General features: G+C 40.0%; 1 protein-coding gene across 7 annotated transcripts in view; it reads right to left on the minus strand.

Annotated features, from left to right (window-relative positions):
- The window catches only part of LOC119559607 (transcription-associated protein 1), a 518,267-nt gene that overhangs the window by 315,303 nt on the left and 181,185 nt on the right, over positions 1–21,779 (minus strand). For 5 of the 7 annotated variants that reach the window (XM_037872625.1, XM_037872623.1, XM_037872620.1 and 2 more), the window contains one exon: positions 14,803–15,420. The exons of the other annotated variants lie outside the window; for them this stretch is intronic. In XM_037872625.1, the coding sequence (XP_037728553.1) occupies positions 14,803–15,420 (618 nt within the window). The remainder of the gene's footprint in view (positions 1–14,802; positions 15,421–21,779) is intronic. 7 annotated transcript variants of the gene reach the window in all.

A 21,779-nucleotide genomic window follows, 5' to 3' on the forward strand; every position in this document is an offset into this window, starting at 1 on the left:
GAAATTCAGGACTAATTAAAAAATGTTATTTCCAAGTGTAGGAGGTTGTTTGCTCAGGGAGCAGGAGTAAATATGCAACTTCGCGAACCGACTGGTTTTATTTAAAACATTGCTTAGCCGTCATCTATGTAAATTGTGCGTTTATTTCAAGAGCTTTTCTATTCAACAATGTTACCAACTCCCTTTTTCCAGATCTTCCCTATTACATTGGTATCTAGAGTTAGTATTTTATGGTAATCTAGTATTATTTTTAATCTAGTATTTTGTTGTATGATCGTTGCTTGCCGACCTGTAGGGGGTAATTTATTAGCGATTATCAGCTGTGCTACGCCCCTGCTCGCAGCTTTCGATAGTCGGCATCGCAACGACCATAGAAAACAAAATGAACAGTGAGATGACCAAACAGAGGTAATATGTTAAAAAAACACCGAAGCTATAATTTGTTTCATATTATTTTCCGATCGTTCCTATGATAAAGTCGTCCGATTTTAATAAAATTAAATTCAAAATTCAGAACTAATTAAAAAATGTTATTTCTCAGCGTAGGAGGTTATATGTAAAAAACACCGAAGCTATAATTTGTTTCATATTATTTTCCCACCAATTTTCCGATCGTTCGTATGCCAGCTATATGATATTGTCGTCCGATTTTGATAAAATTAGATTCGAAATTCAAAACTAATTAAAAAATTTTATTTCCAAGCTTAGGAGGTTATATGTTAAAAAACACCAAAGATATAACTTTTTTTCCGATTCCTATGGACCACTATAAGATATAGTGGTCCGATCCGGCTGGTTTCGACTTATATACTACCTGCAAAGGAAATTTGGAATTTGGCAAAGTTTCTGCCCGATAGCTTTAAAACTGAGAAACTAGTTTGCGTAGAACAGACGGACAGACGGACATGGCTAGATCGACTCGTCTAGTCATGCTGATCAAGAATATATATTCTTTATGGGGTCGGAAACGTCTCATTCACTGCGTTGCAAACTTCTGACTGAAATCATTATACCCTCTGCAAGGGTATAAAAATAAATTTTTATATACAGTGAAGTTTTTACTGGTAAAGTTATTTACAGTTAAATTGTCAATGTTAAACTGATTTTACTATACAAAATGAATTTTTCTTATAACTAGGGCATTTAGCAGTGAGAGCGACGCTAGCATAAACCAAAACTGTGGGCCGGAAACAAAAATTAAAAATACCACAGGAACACGAAATTGAACTTTGTGAAATTTCTACAAGCCATTCCTAGTTTTCCAATTGGGTCCTCTTGAGTAAAAGTCCCATACAAACTTGTGTTCCATAACCTACAGGTATAGGTAAGAATACAAAAACCGATGGTTGCCCACATATTGAACTATGTGGCCTACGTCCTTGGACTTATCTTAAATATTTTCGCTAAAAAAAAACACTCGCTCAATGCATTCAGAGGAGTCCCCACAAATTGCAGTAACGGCGTGGCGAAGATGAGAATTTGGAGAATGAGAGTTTCGAGGAAAAAAGGTGGAGAAAGTGAGTTTAGAGAAGGAGAGTATGGAGAAAGAGAAGTTGAAGAAAGAGAGTTTGGAAAATTAGAGTTTGGAGAATGAGAGTTTGGAGAACGAGATATTGAAGAGTGAGTAAGTGGAGACTTCGAGGGCAGAGCTGGGGTGCCGTGTGCAAAGGGAAACTCAGCAGCGGAACGGGCGCTTGCGTGAGCCATATATTTCAGGAGAAACCACAGACTTTGGGACTGGAGTGGAGAATACCAGCGGGCCGTGCGTAAAAGAGAAATAACGGTTCCCGGATGCCCGCAGTGCTCTGGGAGCTGGATCAGTTGATCACGAGGAGTCAATCCATCAAGATCAGTCAGATATCAAAGTCAAAGAACCAAGTCAACCAGCAGCACGTGAAGCCTACACGGAGCAAGACGTTCGTTGGGACATCAGGAATCTCCCAATTGAGACACAGTTAGCTGACGTCCAGAGGGCATCATACGGCTAAGTCAAGGCGGCTTGTCTCATACTTTGTCACCCGGCGGGTCCGTCAGATACGAACAATAGAGTCCTGGGACGAGGAACCGTGAACCCGAATCAGCAACGGACCGAAATCCCGAGTGTCAGACAACCAGCCAGAAAGGGCCGGTTGAGGCATTCAAGAGGCGTTGACCTGGAGAACCCAATATATCTGAATCTGTCGCAGAGAAACAAGACACCTTACGCATGCACACAAGAACTAGAAAAATTAGTTAAGTCTCTAGAAGGAGCATGTATTAATCAAGAATTTGCTCTTGAGCAAGCAAAGGCATTAAGCACCAAACAATTTGTAGCTGCAATAAAGAAAAGTTGCAAAAATGAAGATGTCAAGAAAGTTATGCGTTCTCGTCTGTTTAACAATATGGACGAAGCAATAGCTACATTAATTAAGACAGAGACAGACAATAACAGAACACCCAAATTCAATCATATATTACCACTCAGAAACCGCGGTCGTGGTAATTATAGAGGTCGTAACAATAATAGAGGTGGCTCGAACAGAGGCGGCTCTAATAGAGGTAATAAGAGTAACAATCAAGTACGAGTAACACAAAGCAACTCGGAAAACACCCAAACCCCCCTTAGCAACCAACCATATAAATTTTCAATATAAATCTAAGTCTCAGCAGCATTATACAAATACAGAACCAAAAGAATAACATAACATTAACATTACTAGTAGGTAGTGGAGCTAACATTTCAATTTTAAAAGACAATAACTTATGTTCCGAAATTAAACAAAATTTTAAAACAAGTATAACAGGAATTGGTCATGGCACAATACAATCAATTGGACTAAGTACATTTGATTTATTCTTTGATTATTTCATAATCAGTAACGGCTTCCAAATAGTTCATAATGAATTCCCTGTACCATGTGACGCAGTTCTCGACTTCATTCAAAAATTAAATTCAAATCAATGGATAACTATGAAATAAAATCATTTAGTAGCAACAAAACATATAGGATAAATGAAGTTTTATGGAAAATAACGTTCCCAGACCATGTAAAATCACAACTTACTGAACTATGTACCGAATACAGTGACATATTCGGTCTAGAATCAGAAGCTATTTCAAGTAATAATTTCTACAAGCAAAAATTATGGTTAGCAGACAAAACACCAGTATATATTAAAAACTATAAAAATGCAGAGACAGAAAAACCCGAAATAAACAGACTGGTCGAAAAATTAATAAAAGATGGTATAGTCGAACCGTCTATATAAATCTCTTCCATATTCTAAAGAAAAACAAGAAAGGAAGTTAACTTCGGCAAGCCGGAATTTTAATACCCTTGCACTTATAAGAAATAATCAATGTTAGTAATACCATGTTACATTCTTAAGGATTTTTGCTAGCTTCAGTGATTGTTCGTACCCAAAGGTACTCAACATGACCACACCCAACAAATCAAGCAGTAGCCAAATTGGGAACAGTACCAGGCGCTCAGTAGCACTCACTGCAGATGAGAATTGCTGGTCAGCATACTATATCATATGTCTCACTAACTCACCATCTCACCATCTCACCGTCACAACGATACGCTGACCCGCCAATGCAGTCAGCACATTTGCGGTGTCAGCCGAGCCAACTACACAACTGCTACCGTAATCATAATTCCCTGACCTACTTTAGAATATAGCTTCTTTCACTAACCATTACACTAAGCTTCCGTGTTCTAAGTAGAATATAAGCAGGTATCAAATGAAGAATAAATCAGTTATCAACACACCTCATAACTCCGCGGTTCTACTTCCTACCTCTGGGAATAGGGCTCGTAATACACTATCTCAACTAGCAGCTAACCACGTTAGCTCACCCTCAGCGCAGTTCAGCATCGCCTGTGGTCCGGCATTGCAGTAACCATCGTTACCATTGCCGCGACGCGATCGTCCTGCAGTTTTCTTCTTCGGTTAGGCACAAACAGTGATATTTGTGTAAAATTAAATTCATAATGCTGAAAAGTTAAAATATTCTATGTCCCAGAGTAAAAGAAAATACGATCAAAATCAACAAAGCAAACTTTTTGTAAAAATAAATATTTTATTATTTCTCTGACCGTTTGTTTCTTTGACAGCTATATGTTAGAGTCGTCCGATTTTTATTAAATTTAATCCGAAAATCGTTAAAACACACAAAATTATATTCCCAATAGTATAAGATAATTCATATTGTTTTCCCACCAATTTCCCGATCGTTCCTATGGCAGCTATATTATACAGTCGTCCGATTATGATAAAATTAAATTCGTAATTCAGAACTAATTAAAAAATTTTATTTCCAAGCGTAGGAGGTTATATGTTAAAAGCATTAAAGATATAATTTAACATTTTCTTTTCCGATTATTCCTATGGGAGCTATAAGATATAGTTGTCCGATCGAGCTGGTTCCAACTTATATGCTACCTTCAAAAAAAAGAAGACATCTGCAGATGAATATAAACTGAAAATAAACTAATAAGCACGCAAACTGTAAGCCCAACGTCTATGAAGTCGTAAGCAATAACGACGTAACAATATTTTTGAAAATAAAGATTAATACTTTTAAATGTTTATTTAAAAGAGGTAAATAAATTACAATTTTTAGTTAAAGATTTAAATTTTAATGAAAAATTCGATCTAAATCAATTTTTTTAAAGGCTTATTTCAAAATCATTTACTTTCAGATGTCACTAAGTGAACAAATTTTCGAATATATCACTTTAAATGAATTGAAAATTAAGGGCAATAAACATTTAACAATTATAAAAACAGTGATTTTACAAAAAGTGGCACACATGGACAAAAATGCGAAAGCCAGATGAACGCAATAGAAGGAGGTCATACAGGGATTACGCGTAAAGAAATTATACTTTTGGCCAAAAATGATACAATCGGTAAAAACTTATATGAAAAAGTGTGTAGATTGCCAAAGAGCAAAAACAACAACACATACCTCAGAAACCTCAAACGGTGAATAACAATAGAACACCTAGAGTTCAATCAAGCCGAGTCAGCACTTGTCCAATGCATTGACCGCTTGCATACAGTATATATGTGCACATTACGCTCCGTCTCAGTAGCTACGATTTCGCAGCGTAGACATAAGAAACATATGTTGTAATCCGAATTATATACTAAAGGCACCGCTGCCACTGAGAACCGCACAACCTGCCTTTAAATTCGGTTTAAATTATATACTAAAGGCAACGCTGCCACTGAGGACCGCGCAATCTCATATTATTTGGTTTAAGGGCTTATATCCACTTGTGATTTTCAAAAAATCGATTTTTTTCATTTTTTGAATGAACATATATTGAAGAATGTTCTCTGAAAATTTTAAATCGATCCAACAATTAGTTTCGGAGATATGAGCGTATTAGTAAGAACGTCTCCGAGCGTTCGAAAGTAGGCGAGGCACGAGCCGGAGTAGCAGCTGTTTCAGGAAGCTTCTATCATTATACCCGTTACTCGTAGAGTAAAAGGGTATACTAGATTCGTCGGAAAGTATGCAACAGGCAGAAGGAAGCGTTTCCGACCCCATAAAAGATATATATATTTGTGATCAGGATCACTAGCCGAGTCGATCTAGCCATGTCCGTCCGTCTGTCTGTCCGTATGAACACTGAGATCTCGGAAACTATAAGAGCTACAGTACTGGGATTAGGCATGAAGATTCCTGAGATTCCTGTGCAGCGCAAGTTTGTTTCAGCAGAGTGCTACGCCCACTCTAACGCCCACAAACCGCCCAAAACTGTGGCTCCTACAGTTTTGATGCTAGAATAAAGATTTTAACTGAAATGTATTGTTCTCATCAATACCTATCGATTGACCCAAAAAAAGTTTGCCACGCCCACTTTAGCGCCCACAAGCCGACCCAAACTTCAAAAAATCGTAAATATGAACGTGGATATCTCGGAAACTATTAAATATAGAGAATTGGGATCTCAGATTTAGATTCCGTAGCCTTGTACGCAGCGCAAGTTTGGAACGCGAATATACCACGCCCACTCTTACGCCCACAAACAGCCAAACCTATGACGCCCACAATTTTCATGCTAGATTAAAATTTTAACTGAAATGTATTGGTCTCGTCAATACTAATCGATTGATCCAAAAAAAAATTTGGCACGCCCATCCTAACGCCCATAACGCTTAAATCTGTCTACCGCCGGTAGGTGGCGCATTTTAATCTCGCTTTGCTGCTAGCATGTTTCAATTTCCCTTTGGTCCCTTTAGCTGAGTAACGGGTATCTGATAGTCGAGGTACTCGAATATAGCGTTCTTCCTTGTTTTGTTCTCGACTTATATTGTGTTTGGGACCCTAAGATAATAATACCAAAGGTCTAGTTTATACCTGAAACTTATGTTGAGGAAATTTAAGTTAACAAGAAAGGAAGTTAACTTCGGAAAGCCGAAGTTTGAATACCCTCGCAGTTATAATTATTAAATTAAAAAATACAAAAAATGATATTCCCAATAGTATCACTGTGGACGGCAGTACACGTAGTGGCGAAGCGCGCAAGAGAGCTTGCGAAAACAACTACTATATATAGCCGCAGAATTGAAAATCTGCCATTATGATCCGATCGTAACGAGTGATACACCAATCGAAAGGTATCGCAAAAACTAAGAAGATTGCATACCAATACTTTCAAAATATAGATTTGTTTGGGAAAAAAGCGGTGAGAGTGTAAAAGTTAAAATTTTACAACTTAAGCTGATGGATACGGTGGTGATAAAAGCCCCCGGCTGTTTAGCTAGCTTTATTCTTACTGAGAATACGCGTCGAATGACACCTCATTTGTTTAAATCCGATGTCCCGTTCAAAAGTAATTCAAAAAACACAATTTTCTTTTTCTTCCCAAAATGAAAATGTTTGTCCCTTTGTTTGTGGGTTTGTATGCATCCCATCTTAGTTTTAGGGTTTTGGAAACCCTATGGAATTTTCCGATCGCTATATACTTTATGGGATCGAAACGTCTCCTTCACTGCGTTGCAAACTTCTGACTGAAATCATAATACCCTCTGAAAGGGTATAAAAGTCATGCTTACTTTAATAGCTCTGCAGATGACTTTGTTTGCACTTGCTTGGACTTTAAAAAATTAATTGATCTTCAGATATATTTTTAATTGTGCGTAAAAATAAATAATTGTGCGTTTTTAAAAAGGTTTTAATAGCAATAAAAACAAGAACACATTAAGAAATTTATAATAAATCAATGTGTAACGCATACTCGAAAGAACGATTTTTCGTCGTAGTTTAATGAATATGATGAATGCTTTTCACATAAGTGAATAACCTCGCTGAACAAACATTACAAGTCGCCAAACTCCCCAGATAAATGTAAAAGTAGCCATAAACTATATATTCTCCGCCATATATAAAAAAAAAAATCCGCGATAGCTGAATGTTTGAACAGCACAACTTGAATCTACTTATTGAACATGTTCACTTTATGTGAAAGCCACTCACCATATTCTTCTATTTTGTAGTGCATTTTTATACCCGTTACTCGTAGAGTACAATGGTATACTGGTTCCCGACCCCATAAGGTATATATATTCCTGATCAGGATCACTAGCCGAGTCGATCTAGCCAAGTCAGTCTGTTCGTCTGTTCGTCTGACCGTATGAACGCTGAGATCTTCAAACTATAAGAGCTAGGCTATTGGGATTTGGCATGCAGATTCCTGAGCTTCTTACGCAGCGCATGTTTGTTTCAGCAGCGTGCCACGCTAAAATGGAAATTTTAATTGAAATGCAATGTTCTCATCAATAGCAATCGACTGACCAAAAAAAAGTTGGCCACGCCCACTTTAACGCCCACAAACTTAAAAAAATCGTAAATATGAACGCGGATATCTCGGAAACTATCAAAGATAGAGAATTGGAATTTCAGAATAAGATTCCGTAGCCTTTTACGCAGCGCAAGTTTGTTACGCGAATATGATACGCCCACTCTAACGCGCACAAACCGCCCATAATTGTGGCGCCCACAATTTTCATGCTAGATAAAAAATTGTAGCTGAAATGTATTAGTCTTGTGAATACCTATCGATTGAAAAATAGGTTGCCACGCACACTCTAACGCCCACAAACCGCCTAAGCCTTTGGCGCCCACAGCTGAAATGTATTAGTCTCGTCAAATCCTATCGATTGACCCAAAAATAGTTTGCCCCGCCCACTCTAACGCCCATAAAGCTTAAATTAGTCTACCGCCCACATACCCGTATATTGAGATCACGGGTAGGTGATGCACTTCAATCTCGCTTTGCTGCTTGCATATCTCCATTTCCCTTTGGTCTTTTTACCTGAGAAACGGGTATCTCATAGGAAGGAAGTTAACTCCGGCAAAGAGAAGTTTGTATACCCTTGCAGTTATAATTATTAAATTTAATTCGAAATTTTTAAAAATACAAAAAATGATATTCCCAATAGTATAAGATAATATGTCAATAAACAACGAAGCTATCATGCCACGCCCACATTTTCCGATCGTTCCTATGGCAGCAAAATGATAAAGTCATCCGATTTTTTTTTATAATTTTATATGAAGTTCTGAAATATTATAAAAGGATTAATTTCGACAGAGTAGAAGCTAAGTTTATATACCCGTTACTCGAAGAGTAAAAGGGTATACTAGATTCGTCGGAAAGTATGTAACAGGCAGAAGGAAGCGTTTCCGACCCCATAAAGTATATATATTCTTGATCAGGATCACTAGCCGAGTCGATCTATCCATGTCCGTCTGTCTGTCTGTCCGGATGAACGCTGAGATCTCGGAAACTATAAGAGCTAGGCTATTGGGATTGGTCATGCAGATTCCTGAGCTTCTTACGCAGCGCAAGTTTGTTTCAGTAGAGTGCCACGCCCACTCTGACGCCCACAAACCGCCAAAAACTGTGGCTCCTACAGTTTTGATGTTAGAATCAAAATTTTAACTGAAATGTATTGTTCATCAATACCTATCTATTGAGCAAAAAAAAAGTTTGCCACGCCCACTTTAAAGCCCACAAACCGCCCACAAACTTCAAAAAATCGTAAATATGAACGTGGATATCTGGGAAACTATCAAAGATAGAGAATTGGGATTTCAGATTGAGATTCCGTAGCCTTGTACGCAGCGCAAGTTTTTTATGCGAATATGCCACGCCCACTCTAACGCCCACAAACCGCCCAAACCTGTGGCGCCCACAATTTTCGTGCTAGATAAAAACTGAAATATTTTGGTCTCGTCAATACCTATCGATTGATGAAAAAAAAATTTGCCATGCCCACTCTAACGCCCATAACGTTTAAATCTGTCTACCGCCGGTAGGTGGCGCATTTCAATCTCGCTTTGCTGCTTGCATTTTTCCATTTCCCTTTGGTCCCCTTAGCTGAGTAACGCGTATCTAATAGTCGAGGTACTCGACTATAGCGTTCTTCCTTGTTTTTTAATATATATTTTTTATCATTCCTATGGGAGCTATAGAATATAGTTGTTCGATCAGGCTTGTTCATACTTACTTACTACCTGCAATATAAATAAGACTTTTGAGATGGTTTCATCCCGATAGCTTTAAAACTGAGAGACTAGATTCCGTAGAAACGGACAGACTTGGCTATATCGACTTGTCTAGTGATGCTGATCAATAATATATATACTTTATGGGGTCGGAAAAGTCTTCTTCACTGCGTTGCAAACTTCAGACTGAAATGTTTATTTATTATTTACAACTAGTCGCTTAAGTTATAATTAAGTTCAAGCCAGAAAAGGTTAGATGTGGGTGTATAGTTGCTATCTAGCACCAAGTCTGTCCCTGGATTCCTTTAGGCATGCATTGGACGAGATTTCCTTCGATGCCAGGTGCCGCTACCCAACCATCATCGCCGTCCATTTCAACACTAATATGTGGGGACGTTTATTACTCGAGGCAACTCTAGACGTGGCGCTACTAAACGACGGTAGGCGGGAAACGTTCATTCGGGCAGAAGCCGGATCTATCATAGAACTCACATCCTCGCTAGCCCGATTTTCTCACTGGAAAATCGGTGATTTCTTCACGGCTAGCGACCACGAGGCAATTCTGTGTACAGTAGGTACCGGCTAAGGACCAGCAATTAAGAACAGAGTAGTCAAGGGCTACCGCAAGGATGCGCTAAATGCCCAAGAGATGTGCAGGTGCCTCGCGGACTTGCACTTTAACTCGAACGCTGCCGCAAGCACCAATGCTCATGGGATCGCAGCCTGCCTGGAAGACACGTGCAGGACAGGAATGATAGAAGAGGTGGCCGGACAGAGCCAAGACTTCACACGCCAACTTTAAACAAGCCAGAAGGTTTATGAACAGGTCCCTGACAGCAAATAAAGGAAGCCGAAGTGGCTGAAGCCTGTCGCAGAGCAATAAGGTCCCAGGGCCGGTTGCAAGACCCAACAAAGCGATGATGCTGGCACTGGCGTTCCGGCCGGGCACGTTTGCGGAGCTCTACAACGCGTGTCTACGTGAGGGAGGAAAATCCAGAGGCTGCTGCTATTAAACAAACCAGGGATGTCGCCTGGAGAAGCATCCTCCTACAGATCAATCTCCCTGCTTTATACAGTTGGCGGAGTGTTTGCACTCGAAGCTGCAGGCGGTCTCTCCCTCAACCAGTTTGTTTTTCCAAAGGGGAAAGTCCACATTAGACGCGATCCAAACGGTCACCGGGATAGCTGCGGAAACCATAAGCAGGAAGCGATGGAAAGGCGGAGCGAAAAAGAACTGCCTGCTGGTCACGCTTGACATTAAAAATGCGTTTAACACAGCGAACTGAAGGCGGCCTACCCAATCAAGGTCTTCGACAGCTACCTTGGTGAAAAGTTCCAGCTGTACGATACGAGCGATGCACTATAGGCTGGCTGACCACTTTTTGTGGCCAAGATTCCATTTTTCGGCAGTCGCTAACCCGCTTGCCGATGTAAAGGGGATGGGCTGCTTCCACGGCTTCGTACGACTTCGTAGTTCACAACCAACTGCGTCAACTCGGCGAACGTCTCAAAATCCTTCCTCCGGGTGAACAGCTGGTATTCCGGGAGCATGTTCTCATACACTCGTTCTAGTTCCTGGTCCGGGATCAAGCGTAGGTCTACTAAGTAAATCTTAAACATCTCACCTGGCTTCTGGGCATGGGTCCGGATTTGGTCTTTCAGCCGCTGAAAGTATCTAACGAAAGTATCTACTGCCGAATGGTGGTTACTGAGGGTCTGCTTGTGAGGACTGTGCGGTAATGGTTCTAGAAATCTTACTTGATTTGCCTGCGTCGGTGTATCCGGTCGATGTCGTCGGCGGAAGGGGTTTCGTTCCACGGCCTGTTCCTCGATGTGAGGCGGCAAGGTCCTGACTTGAATGCGGCGCATCGTTTGGATTTCTCCCCAAGCTGCTGGCCCTTGCTTGTTGTGGGCGCCGTCGCCGTCTAGATCTTCCTGGGGGCCTCGACTGAATCCGAGTTCTGTGCACCGTGCCTTGCTGGTAAACCGTCTGTTCCGGCTGGACCAGGAGGGACCTCCGCGCACGCCTCGTTCGGCGTGTGCTCCTGCTGGGCGATGTTAGTTGCGGATCCCAGTTGTAGGTGATCCTCTTCACAGCTAAGGGTGGCATTCATGCCGCAAAGGGAATTTACCCCCAGTAGTAGGTCGTCGAGCACGGTGGGCATAACTAAGAGGGGCATCCTTACTTGGTTTTGTCCCAGTGAATGTCGGCCATCAGTGCTTGGGTAAGGTCACGTCGAGACCCGTCGGCTAGTCGGACCCTCGTAAGCACCCTTCTCCAGTTATTCCCACAGTTAAGGTCCAGTGCTCTTGATACACTGATGAAACTTCTAGTCCCGCCGGTGTCTATGGTGGCCATGAATGTTTGCCCTCCGAGGACTACCAGCGCCTGGATCCTCTCCTGCTCGAACTTCAGGATATGGTTTACTGGTTCGCGGAGTTTCATGCGTTCCTCCAGCAGTCCCCGTCCGCTCGAGGACCGTTCTCATTTCCCGACTCCGGTTTTCGGCAGCACTCGAAAGTGCGCAGGCCTCTTCGGCCACATTCCCAGCAGAATAACAACTAGGGCTGCCGGCATTCCTTTGCGAAGTGACCTCTTCCACCGCAGTTCCTGCATGCGTGGCGTACGTCTATCGTGACTTCGTATTCTGGTATTATGATTCCGTGGTGAGCATCACTCGCTGCCCAATTCGATGCCTGGGTTTATGGGGGTGGGTTGGTCGGTAGTGAGGCCACCTAGGCTTTTGGGATTGGGGCAGTCGCTAACCCTTCAGTGCCTGATGTATAGGGGATGGGTTGCTTCCAGTCACCACGGCTCGTACGACTTCAGAGTTCACGACCAACTGCGTCAACTCGGCGAGCGTCTCAAAATCCTTCATCCGGGTGAACAGCTGGTATTCTGGGAGTATGTTCTCATACACTCGTTCTAGTTCCTGGTCCTCGGTGTACGCCGCCCGCTGCATGAGCAAGCGTAGGTCTAGTAAGTAAATCCGGTTTTGGTCTTCCAGCCGCTGAAAGTATCTAGGCGGTAAGAAGAATTCCAAAAATTCCCTGCGGAAGGCTGCCAAGTTTGCTCCTTGAACCTTGCTCGTTCGGAACCAGCTTTCGGCCCGTCCAACCAATAGAACTGGCATTGCTTGCGGAAGGTACCGTAAATCCACTTGATATGTGACAGCTTTTTCCTCGATGTGTTCCATAAAGCTGAGAGGGTCGGAACATCCATCAAAGGTGAGACCCCAGCGGGCAATCTTGTCCACTAGCGCCGAGCACGTTGTTCCTACCAATGGCTGCTCTTCTGTCTTGTGAGGCACTCCTCCTTTGGGGATATTCAGGGTCAGGGGTATCGTCAGGCTATTACTCGTTGAGTCCTGACGGTTGCCCAAATATCATGCTGGACCAGTGGGGACTGCCGCAGGGAAACAACTAGCAACTAGCTAAAATAATATCACCCGCGCAGCCGCAGGGAAAACTAGCCAGAACTACCACGCCCGCGCGGCCGCAGGGAAACTAGCGAAGACTAGCCCGCGTAGCCGCAGGGAAAACTAGCCATAATTACGACGAAATTTTGCCCAACAAGGTACTCCCGGTATTTTCAATTTTCACAATCGAACAATATTTCTGTTTATTGTTATTTTCCTGACCACTCGGACTTGTTTTCCTAACGCCCTTCACTCTCCCCACTCTGTATCTTCCAGCCAGGTTGCTAAATGGAATCGCTCGCGTGTTAATCCTTTTGATCCTGGGTTGTCGGCAGCTACTCTCCTGTGCAGCGTGGCTGGTGCAGCTCGATGTCTTTTTACCCGTAGAAATGCGATACCTGCGCAAAGCCTGACCGTCGTCGTTCCTGGTTTTTCAGCAAAAGCCTTGTGTTTTCGTCGCGTGGAGATTGGTTCCTCTTACAATGTGACCGTCTCTCTATTTCCTAAAATTCTTCCTTTTTAGATAATGGTGAGTTTCTTGCTGCAATCGAGCTGTGTAGCCTTGTTGCGGGGTTGCCGTACCTAGGATTCAGTAAAGCTGACTATCTAGCTATTTTGCTGGCTTTTCTGATTGTTTTCTTAGGAAGCTATTTACAAATAAGTACGCGGTTATTTTATAAGCCGTAAGGCAAAACGTAAAAATCTACTTTTACTCCCTTCAGTGGGATCTTACATTATCTATAATATTAATGTCAAAAATGTGATTCTTCACAAGGTACAGCCGTTAAAGTCAGCAAGGAGCAGGATTGCTACGTCGAGACGTTCGATACAACATGTGTCACCGAATTGAGACACAGGTAGCTGAGGTTTTAAAAAGCACCACGCGGCTATGTTGAGTGGAGACCCGGTCGACTGTTACAAGGACTGCCCTAGCTAGGTTGGACGTATGATCGAATAGTTAAGTAGGAATTGAGCAGACGTTGCGCCGTCTGCATATGCGTCAGGCGGGACCGGCCGGGACAGAGAAAGTGACAGGAGGCTGTGGATGGCAGGACGTAAGTCTTGAAAGCTCGGTGCCTGTTCAACCTAGTCTCAGAACTATGACGTTTTTCTAAGCCCCAAAAGCCCGACTCCTCGCTATATCTTACGAGTGGCAGCGGAAGTACCCGAGCAGCGGAGGCCACCGTAAGGTCGTCGCACGAGAAGCATCAGCACGGGTTACCATAAACTTTGTATCAGAGCCGTAAATAAACACCTCTTAACATGAATTGTTATTATTATTATAAAGAAAAGATTTTGTAAAGGTGTAAATTGGACTTTGCCTCATCAATATCTAACTACAAATTGTTCAAATCGGAGCATAAGATGTTATGATGTTATAAACAAATATTGTAGTCACTGCTAGGTAGCGTTCTGCAATCTCTGAATATCTCCATTTCCCTTGTGCTCGCTTTAGTTGAGTAACGAGTACATGATAGTCAAGGCACTCTTCCTTGTTTTTTTAAATTGGTAGAAACGGACAGATAAACGAACAGACGTACATGGCTAAATCGATAATATATACCTAATAGGGCCGGAATAGTCTCCCTCACAGCGTTGCAATCTTTGATTGCAAGGGTATTAAAATAGTATGTCAGTCGACGCTCATTTTCAGCAAGAATACAACCATGCTGTACTGGAACATACATCACCGGCCCCCAATTTCTAATGTTTTCTTCCACCTTATGACCTTTTTTTGTAAACCATTTGATTTTATCGCGGCTATGTATAATAAGTACTCTCCCGGTGCACGTGGTAACTCTGTGTACGGCCGTTTACAGTAATATTGCAAGAATACTTTTAAAGCTTTTCATAATTAATATTGGTACTTACCTGACTTATTAAAGTAGGGGATCCGTTTAAAGCAGAAACCAGAGGATCCATTAACATTGGAAGATAAGGCAGTAAAGACGACAACCGAACTGGGACCGTAAGGCAAAGTTCCACAAAAAGATCCCGCATATGCTGTTTATGATATCCACTCTGAAGGCGATTTAGTCCTTCCAAAAGATTTGGTAAAAGTGGCAAAAACTCTTGATATAGAAGGTCATGGCTACCACCACCAATTGACCTAAACAATGCCCTCAGAAGTAAAAAGTAGTTATACGGTTCGTCCGAAATCAAAGCCAATTCCATTGATTGAGTTACTATTTTATGAAGGTGTGGACGCAACATTTGTTCATTTTCGACTGGAAAAAGACTAACGCTTCCAAAAACTAATTTGAATAACCGTAGATACAAGTTAGAACGCTCCAGATTTGATCCCATTTCTTTCATTTTTTCTAAAAGATATTCGACCAACACAGTGGCAAAAAGTGGTGATGTAGTAGGATTTGCTAAAAACGAGTTTGCTATCACTTGCAGGGACTGATTTTTATATATTCTTTCCACTAAGAAATTAATTGTTGTCGAAAATACTTCTTGGAAGTTTTGGGAATGCATCATTAAAAACTGTTAAAAAAAAATAGAAAAAAAGATAAATTTTGTTAATAAGAATAATGTAAAAATGTCTTCGCAGACCGAAGATTTCCCTTGCATAGCTAAAGGAATATTTTTTTTTTGTTTTTACTCAGTTTAAAGTTCACTCCCCCATTTCACGATTTTTATTAGATACTTATGGCGATCGTGTTTCTGAGTCGATTAACAATCTGTTGACAATTTCTGAATTAATTTTAATCTTTTCAAAATTTCTGTACGTTAAAGGAAATTTTTTAGGAAATATTTTATTTTAGTTGTTAAAAATTAGATTTCCTTTTTTGCCATTTAGAAGTTTTCATAAGCCATAAGAATCTAAGAAGATTGTGCGAAACAGACTGTTAAGCGACGCAGAATCACAAACGCCAAAGGCATCTTATAAATGTGAGCAAGATGCACTTACTGCAAAGTGAGTACGTAGAAAAATGCAGAGGGTTTGTTGAAAAAAATGCGACATTTTAAAAGCCAAAAATGGTTCCAACTTTTAAAAAAAATCCATTGAATTTAACAACAATTAAACATCACTTTTTTTGTAGGGACAAGCCTTCAAATTTATAAAAATCTTTACTTGTTTCTTTTTTAAACAAGAAATGAATGTCTTAAAAAATAAATTATTGTACCCTTGCAGAGGGTATAATGATTTCAGTCAGAAGTTTGCAACGCAGTGAAATGAGACGTTTCCGACCCCATGGAGTATAAATATTCTTGGTATGCATCACTAGAAGAGTCGATCTGGCCATGTCCCTCTGTCTGTTTCTACGCAAACTAGTCTCTCAGTTTTAAAGCTAAAGTATATATGTTGAATCGAGCTGGATCGGACTGCTATATCGAATAGCTCCCATAGGAATGATACAAAAAAAAATTAAAAACTGGGAAGAACGCTATAGTCGAGTACCTTGACTATCAGATACCCGTTACTCAGCTAAAGGTACCAAAGGGAGATAGAGATATGCAAGCAGAAAACCAATGCGCCACATACCCGCTATCTCAATATATGGTTATGTGGGTGGCAGACAGATTTAAGCCTTATGGGCGTTAGAGTGGACGTTGCAAAATTTTTTTTGGTATTGACGAGACTAATACATTACAGCTAAAAAAATTTTTCTACTTTGAAAATTGTGGGCGCCACAGATTTGGGCGGTTTGTGGGCGTTAGGGTGGCCCTGGCAAACTTTCGATAAGTATTGACGAGACTAATACATTTCAGTTAACATTTGTTGTCTAGCATGAAAATTGTGGGAGCCACAGGTTAGAGCGGTTTGTGAGCGTAAGAGTGGGCGTGGTACCCTGCTAAAACAAACTTGAGCTGCGCAAGAAGCTCAAATCCCAACTAGCTTTTGTAGTTTCCAAGATCTCAGGGTTCATCCGGACGGACAGACAGACGGACATGGCTAGATCGACTCGGCTAGTGATCCTGATCAAGATTTTATATACTTTATGGGGTCGGAAACGCTTCCTTCTACCTGTTACGTACTTTCCGACGAATCTAGTATACCCTTTTACTCTACGAGTAACGGGTAAAAAAATATGTTAAAAAAATTATATCTTCTGTGTTTTTTGACAAATTAACCTGTACTCTTTGGAACGATCGGATAATTAATGTCAAAATTATACATTTCGTTTTCAGTAAAAACATACGGTAATAAATTGAAATGAAACATTATCTTAAAGTTTTTGTAATTAGTTTTCAGTTTTCTAAATATCGGAAAGTTCTGTACATACAATGCTCCCACTTGAACGACCTGCAATGGTATAGAAACTTCGGCGTGCCGAAGTGAAGAAGTTATGAATTAGTTTCTGTCATTGTCAGATTTCATAAAATATTTGTATTTAGTTACTTTACTGGACATTGGTCGCACGCGAGATTTTTAAATGTAATTTCTGCAGCAAAATTCGCAACAACTTAAAACATTCTTTGTGGGGCAAGGATAGTTGAAGTTAATAATTGATTATTCGGACTTTCTTGGTGTGTAAAAGTTGTCATGGAACGTCAAAAAAAGTTGACACCGCTGAATTTTCAAGGTATAATAATATTCTGTAGATCAAGAAAGAAAAAAAATAAATTGACATGAGTGCGGTAATCTGCGTCAAAAAGCAATAATCGCAATTTCTTATCATGAAGACAGAATAAAAAAAAGTTTCCTCACCATGCACAATTTACAGCGGTAGTAAATTTATAACTCTTTTTACCGCATTACTGGGGCCAGTGTAGTTTAAAAAATATTTTGACATTTTGCAGAATTTCTCGAAGGGTTTGCAATTGAATTCAATATTTTGTAGAAAAATGTATAGCCAGCCAAGAGATCCAATGATCTCACAGTCATGGTAATGACTCTTTATTTAAATTTTTAAATTGTCCTGCCACTAGTCGCATTAAAGGTGCATCCCATTCGAAATGTAACTTAGATCAGTTATTTCCATAGTTTTTCGAAATATTAATGTTTTCACAAAAGACACAAAAATAAAACTTGTTGTTTGTTTATCGGAAAAAAATTATTATTGTCAATCAAGATGTAGGTTACATTCCTGTTAAAATTTCGTTAGTACCCATAAATAAGGAAAACTAAATTTTTAATGTCTCCACAAAATAAAAAAAAAATGACGTAATTTTTGAAGTTATTTTTTATTTGTTTAAATGTAACGCAAAGATTGTTTTCATTTATTTATATAAAGCTAGCTTAAAGTTAAAACTATAGGCAAGCTCTCCTGAGGTGTGGAACTAATTACATTTTTATTTAAATTTAAATTTTAAACTTAATTTGGGCTTTTTCAAGGAATGAGATGATTTTAATGCCGTTGTCGGGAGTTGGGTTTGAGATGGTGTTGGTGGGGTTAAGTGAATGGAAGGATTCTGATCTGGGTTGGGATAAGGAAGGGCAGTGGATAATGATATGTTGGATGTCTATTAGGGAGTGGTGGCAGAATGGGCATGTGTTAGGAAGTGATCTATCCATGTAATGGGCATTAGTGAGTTTTGTATGACCTAATCGTAGCCGGTGTATTTGTATTTGTGTTTTTCCATTGGTGTTTGGTGGTATGCGACAGATGGATTGCGGTGAGGTCTGTAGCATTTGTTTGTACCAAGGAGGTACAATGTTGTACATGTAAGCTTGTTATACCCTTGCTGAGGGTATATTGATTTCAGTCAGAAGTTTGCAACGCAGTGAAGGAGACGTTTCCGACCCCATAAAGTATATATATTCTGTCCGTCCGTTTCTACGCAAACGAGTCTCTCAGTTTTAAAGCTATCGGGCTGAAACTTTCCCAAAAGTCTTATTTCTTTTTCAGGTATCAACAACTATATCTTATAGCTCCCATACGAATAATCGAATAAAATTTTATTTTTTTAATATATCTTTGGTGTTTTTTAACATATAACCTTCTAAGCTTGGAAATAACATCTTTTAATTAGTTTTGAATTTTGAATTTAATTTTATCAAAATCGGACGACTATATCATATAGCTGCCATAGGAACGATCGGAAAATTGGTGGAAAAATAATATGAAACAAATTATAGCTTCGGTGTTTTATAACATATAACCTCCTACGCTTGGAAATAACATTTTTTAATTAGTTCTGAATTTTGAATTTAATTTTATCGAAATCGGACGACTATATCATATAGCTGCCATAGGAACGATCGGAAAATTGGTGGGAAAATAATATGAAACAAATTATAGCTTCTATGTTTTTTGACATATTATCTTATACTATTGGGAATATCATTTTTGTATTTTTTAATTTAATAATTATAACTGCAAGGGTATACAAACTTCGGCTTGCCGAAGTTAACTTCCTTTATTGTTTTAATTGTGTGTGTTTTTCAAGAATTGTGAAATGTTGTTAGTGGAGTATGTAAGGGGGTACTTATGGGCCTCTTTAGCTGCTTTTCGGCGTTTTCCTTCCCTGTTATGCCGATGTGTCTGGGTTGGATCCCCAATTAGTTTCCCCCATAGTTTAATTTTAGGGAAGTGGTAAGAAACGAGGTTTCTGATGGTTGAGGGATAGTTGGAATGGTTATTGGAGTTGGTGAGGGACTTTAGTGCAGAGAGAGAGTCTGAGCACATAGCATGTTTGCCTGGTATTTTTCACGCAATCTTAACAGCTTCATGGATGGCTATTAGCTCGCTAGAGTGAACGGATGAGTAGTGGGGAAGGAGTCCTGTTTTAACTGATTATACCGTTGGCCATAGAGCCGTCAGTGTAAAGTAATTGGTGGTTGGGCAGAGTGTTCTTTAGACATATTGTTGGAGATGTGCTGGTTTTTTTGTAGTTGGATAGTGTTGTGTTAGTAGCTTTGTTATTAATTTCCATGTCGTATTTTTTATTGGTGCGAAGGGAAGTGAAGTTCCTTACAGATGTAAATTATTCTGTCTATTGTACTGAAATATTTGAAGTTCTTATTGGAGGTTTTAGTTAGTTTTTTAAGGGGTGTCAAATGAGTGTAGTAGTAGTTTTTTTTACAAAAGTTTTATTCTGTGTTCTAGTGCGTATATTGGCTTCTGTAAGTAGGTTGTTAGTTGGTACTGTCCGAAATGCACCTAGCGCTTATCTGATTGCTGAGTTTAGGGAAGTTTTTATACAGTTAATTAGGTGTTTAGTAGCGTTTCCGTAAATGGGCAGACAGTAATCTATTTTTGAGATGAGGATGGATTTTACAATATGGATTAGCGAGGAAGTGTTGGTGTTGTATTTAAGAGAGGAAAGGTGTTTAATATTGTTCAGAGGCTTGCATACTTTGGTTTTAGTATTTTTATTATTTGTTTATGTTTAGCGTGAGACGTATGTTTGTTGTGTTGTTAGTTTCTGGAATAATACGGTGCCGGTTCGGATTTCAGATTAACAGTTATGTTTACGGCATATGTGTAGGCTTTGCCATTTTTTAATTGATAGGGAGGCTCCAGAGTCGGAACACCAATGACCTATTTCCTAGAAAAGGGAAAAGAGGTCTACAACTGGGTTTTTTCTTCTGTTGTGTTCGATAATTAGGTGGAAGTCGTAGCTAAGGCAGTGAATTTGATTTGCCTTGGTAGGGCTATTATTTTTGTTATTGAATTGTAGGAAATTAGGAAAAGAATGACAGAAATGGGTGAACCTTGTGGGGTGCCATTGTCGAGAGGAAAGCTGCTAGACAGATTTCTGCCGTTTTTGATAATTATTTTCATATTTTTCATGAAGTTGGAGACATAGTTTATGATTTTCGTCGAAAGCCTTGGAAAAATCCTAGGAGATGATAGAGATGAGTTTGTTCAATAGAACAAACCACCACAACATTTTCGCAATAATTTTGTCTAGTATTTTGGTTCAATTTGTGGTTTTTGGGGTTAAAGGATAGGAAGGACGAGACTAACTTTGTAGTCTGGCGGTATTTGTGAACCTAGAATATTATTAAAATGATTGAGGATTCTGATTTTGAAGGAGGGTGGTGAGTTTTTAATCATTGAATAGGAGATGCGGTCCATACCAGGGGTGGAGCCTTTGAGGGAGTTGAGGGCAGATAACATTTCTATAAACGATTGCTTTACTCGGAATGCAATTTATTGAGGTATTTAAAAGGAGTTTGTTCGATCTAAAGAAATCAGAGACGTATGTGATGTGAGTGGAATAGTGTGTTAGAGACTTGTCGTTAAGGAGTATATAGTCTGATCGGTCTATGAATTTGGCAACAATGTGCCCCCTAGAGTTGGCCCTGGGGGAACCTCAATATGGGTGCCAGCTGTTGAAGTCACCTAGAACTATAGTGGGTAGGCTTGTTGGGGAAAAGACGTTTGGAGGTTGTTTGTGCGAAATTGTTTGTTAGGAGAGATGTATGTAGATATTAGTGTAAATTTTGTTTTGGAATTTATCAGAATGGCAATAGCTTCAAACTCGGATCAGTTAATGTTGCGTGTGAGAGATAGAATTATGCACCAGTATCGCTGTGCCTCCGAATGCATTAGTATTGTGGCTGCAGAAAAGTGTAAAGTTGCTACGTTCATGGAGCGTTGGATATGCTTGGCACTTGCACTTCTGGAACTTGCAGTTACCGTTTGGTTTTTAATTGTTGTTTTTTTGTAGGTTGGTTTGTAAGGTAAGCATTGGATTTGCAACGATGATAGAAAGGCACGACTGTTCTCTATGAGAGAGAGTTTGTGACTCAAATTATTTTTGTATTTAATGTAAGATATAACAATTGAAAATATATTGTAGTTGTTTTGTGCGCTTGCGTGAAAACTCGTCGGCTAGCCTTCAGACGAAATGTCAGTCTGACACACCTTCACCGTTTCTGCTCGAGAACATGAAACCTCTGTTTCCGGAACACAGTACGGAGATATCTGGCAGCATGACCGAGGTGG

Source organism: Drosophila subpulchrella, unplaced genomic scaffold (assembly GCF_014743375.2).
Source record: "Drosophila subpulchrella strain 33 F10 #4 breed RU33 unplaced genomic scaffold, RU_Dsub_v1.1 Primary Assembly Seq26, whole genome shotgun sequence".
Classification (NCBI taxonomy): domain Eukaryota; kingdom Metazoa; phylum Arthropoda; class Insecta; order Diptera; family Drosophilidae; genus Drosophila; species Drosophila subpulchrella.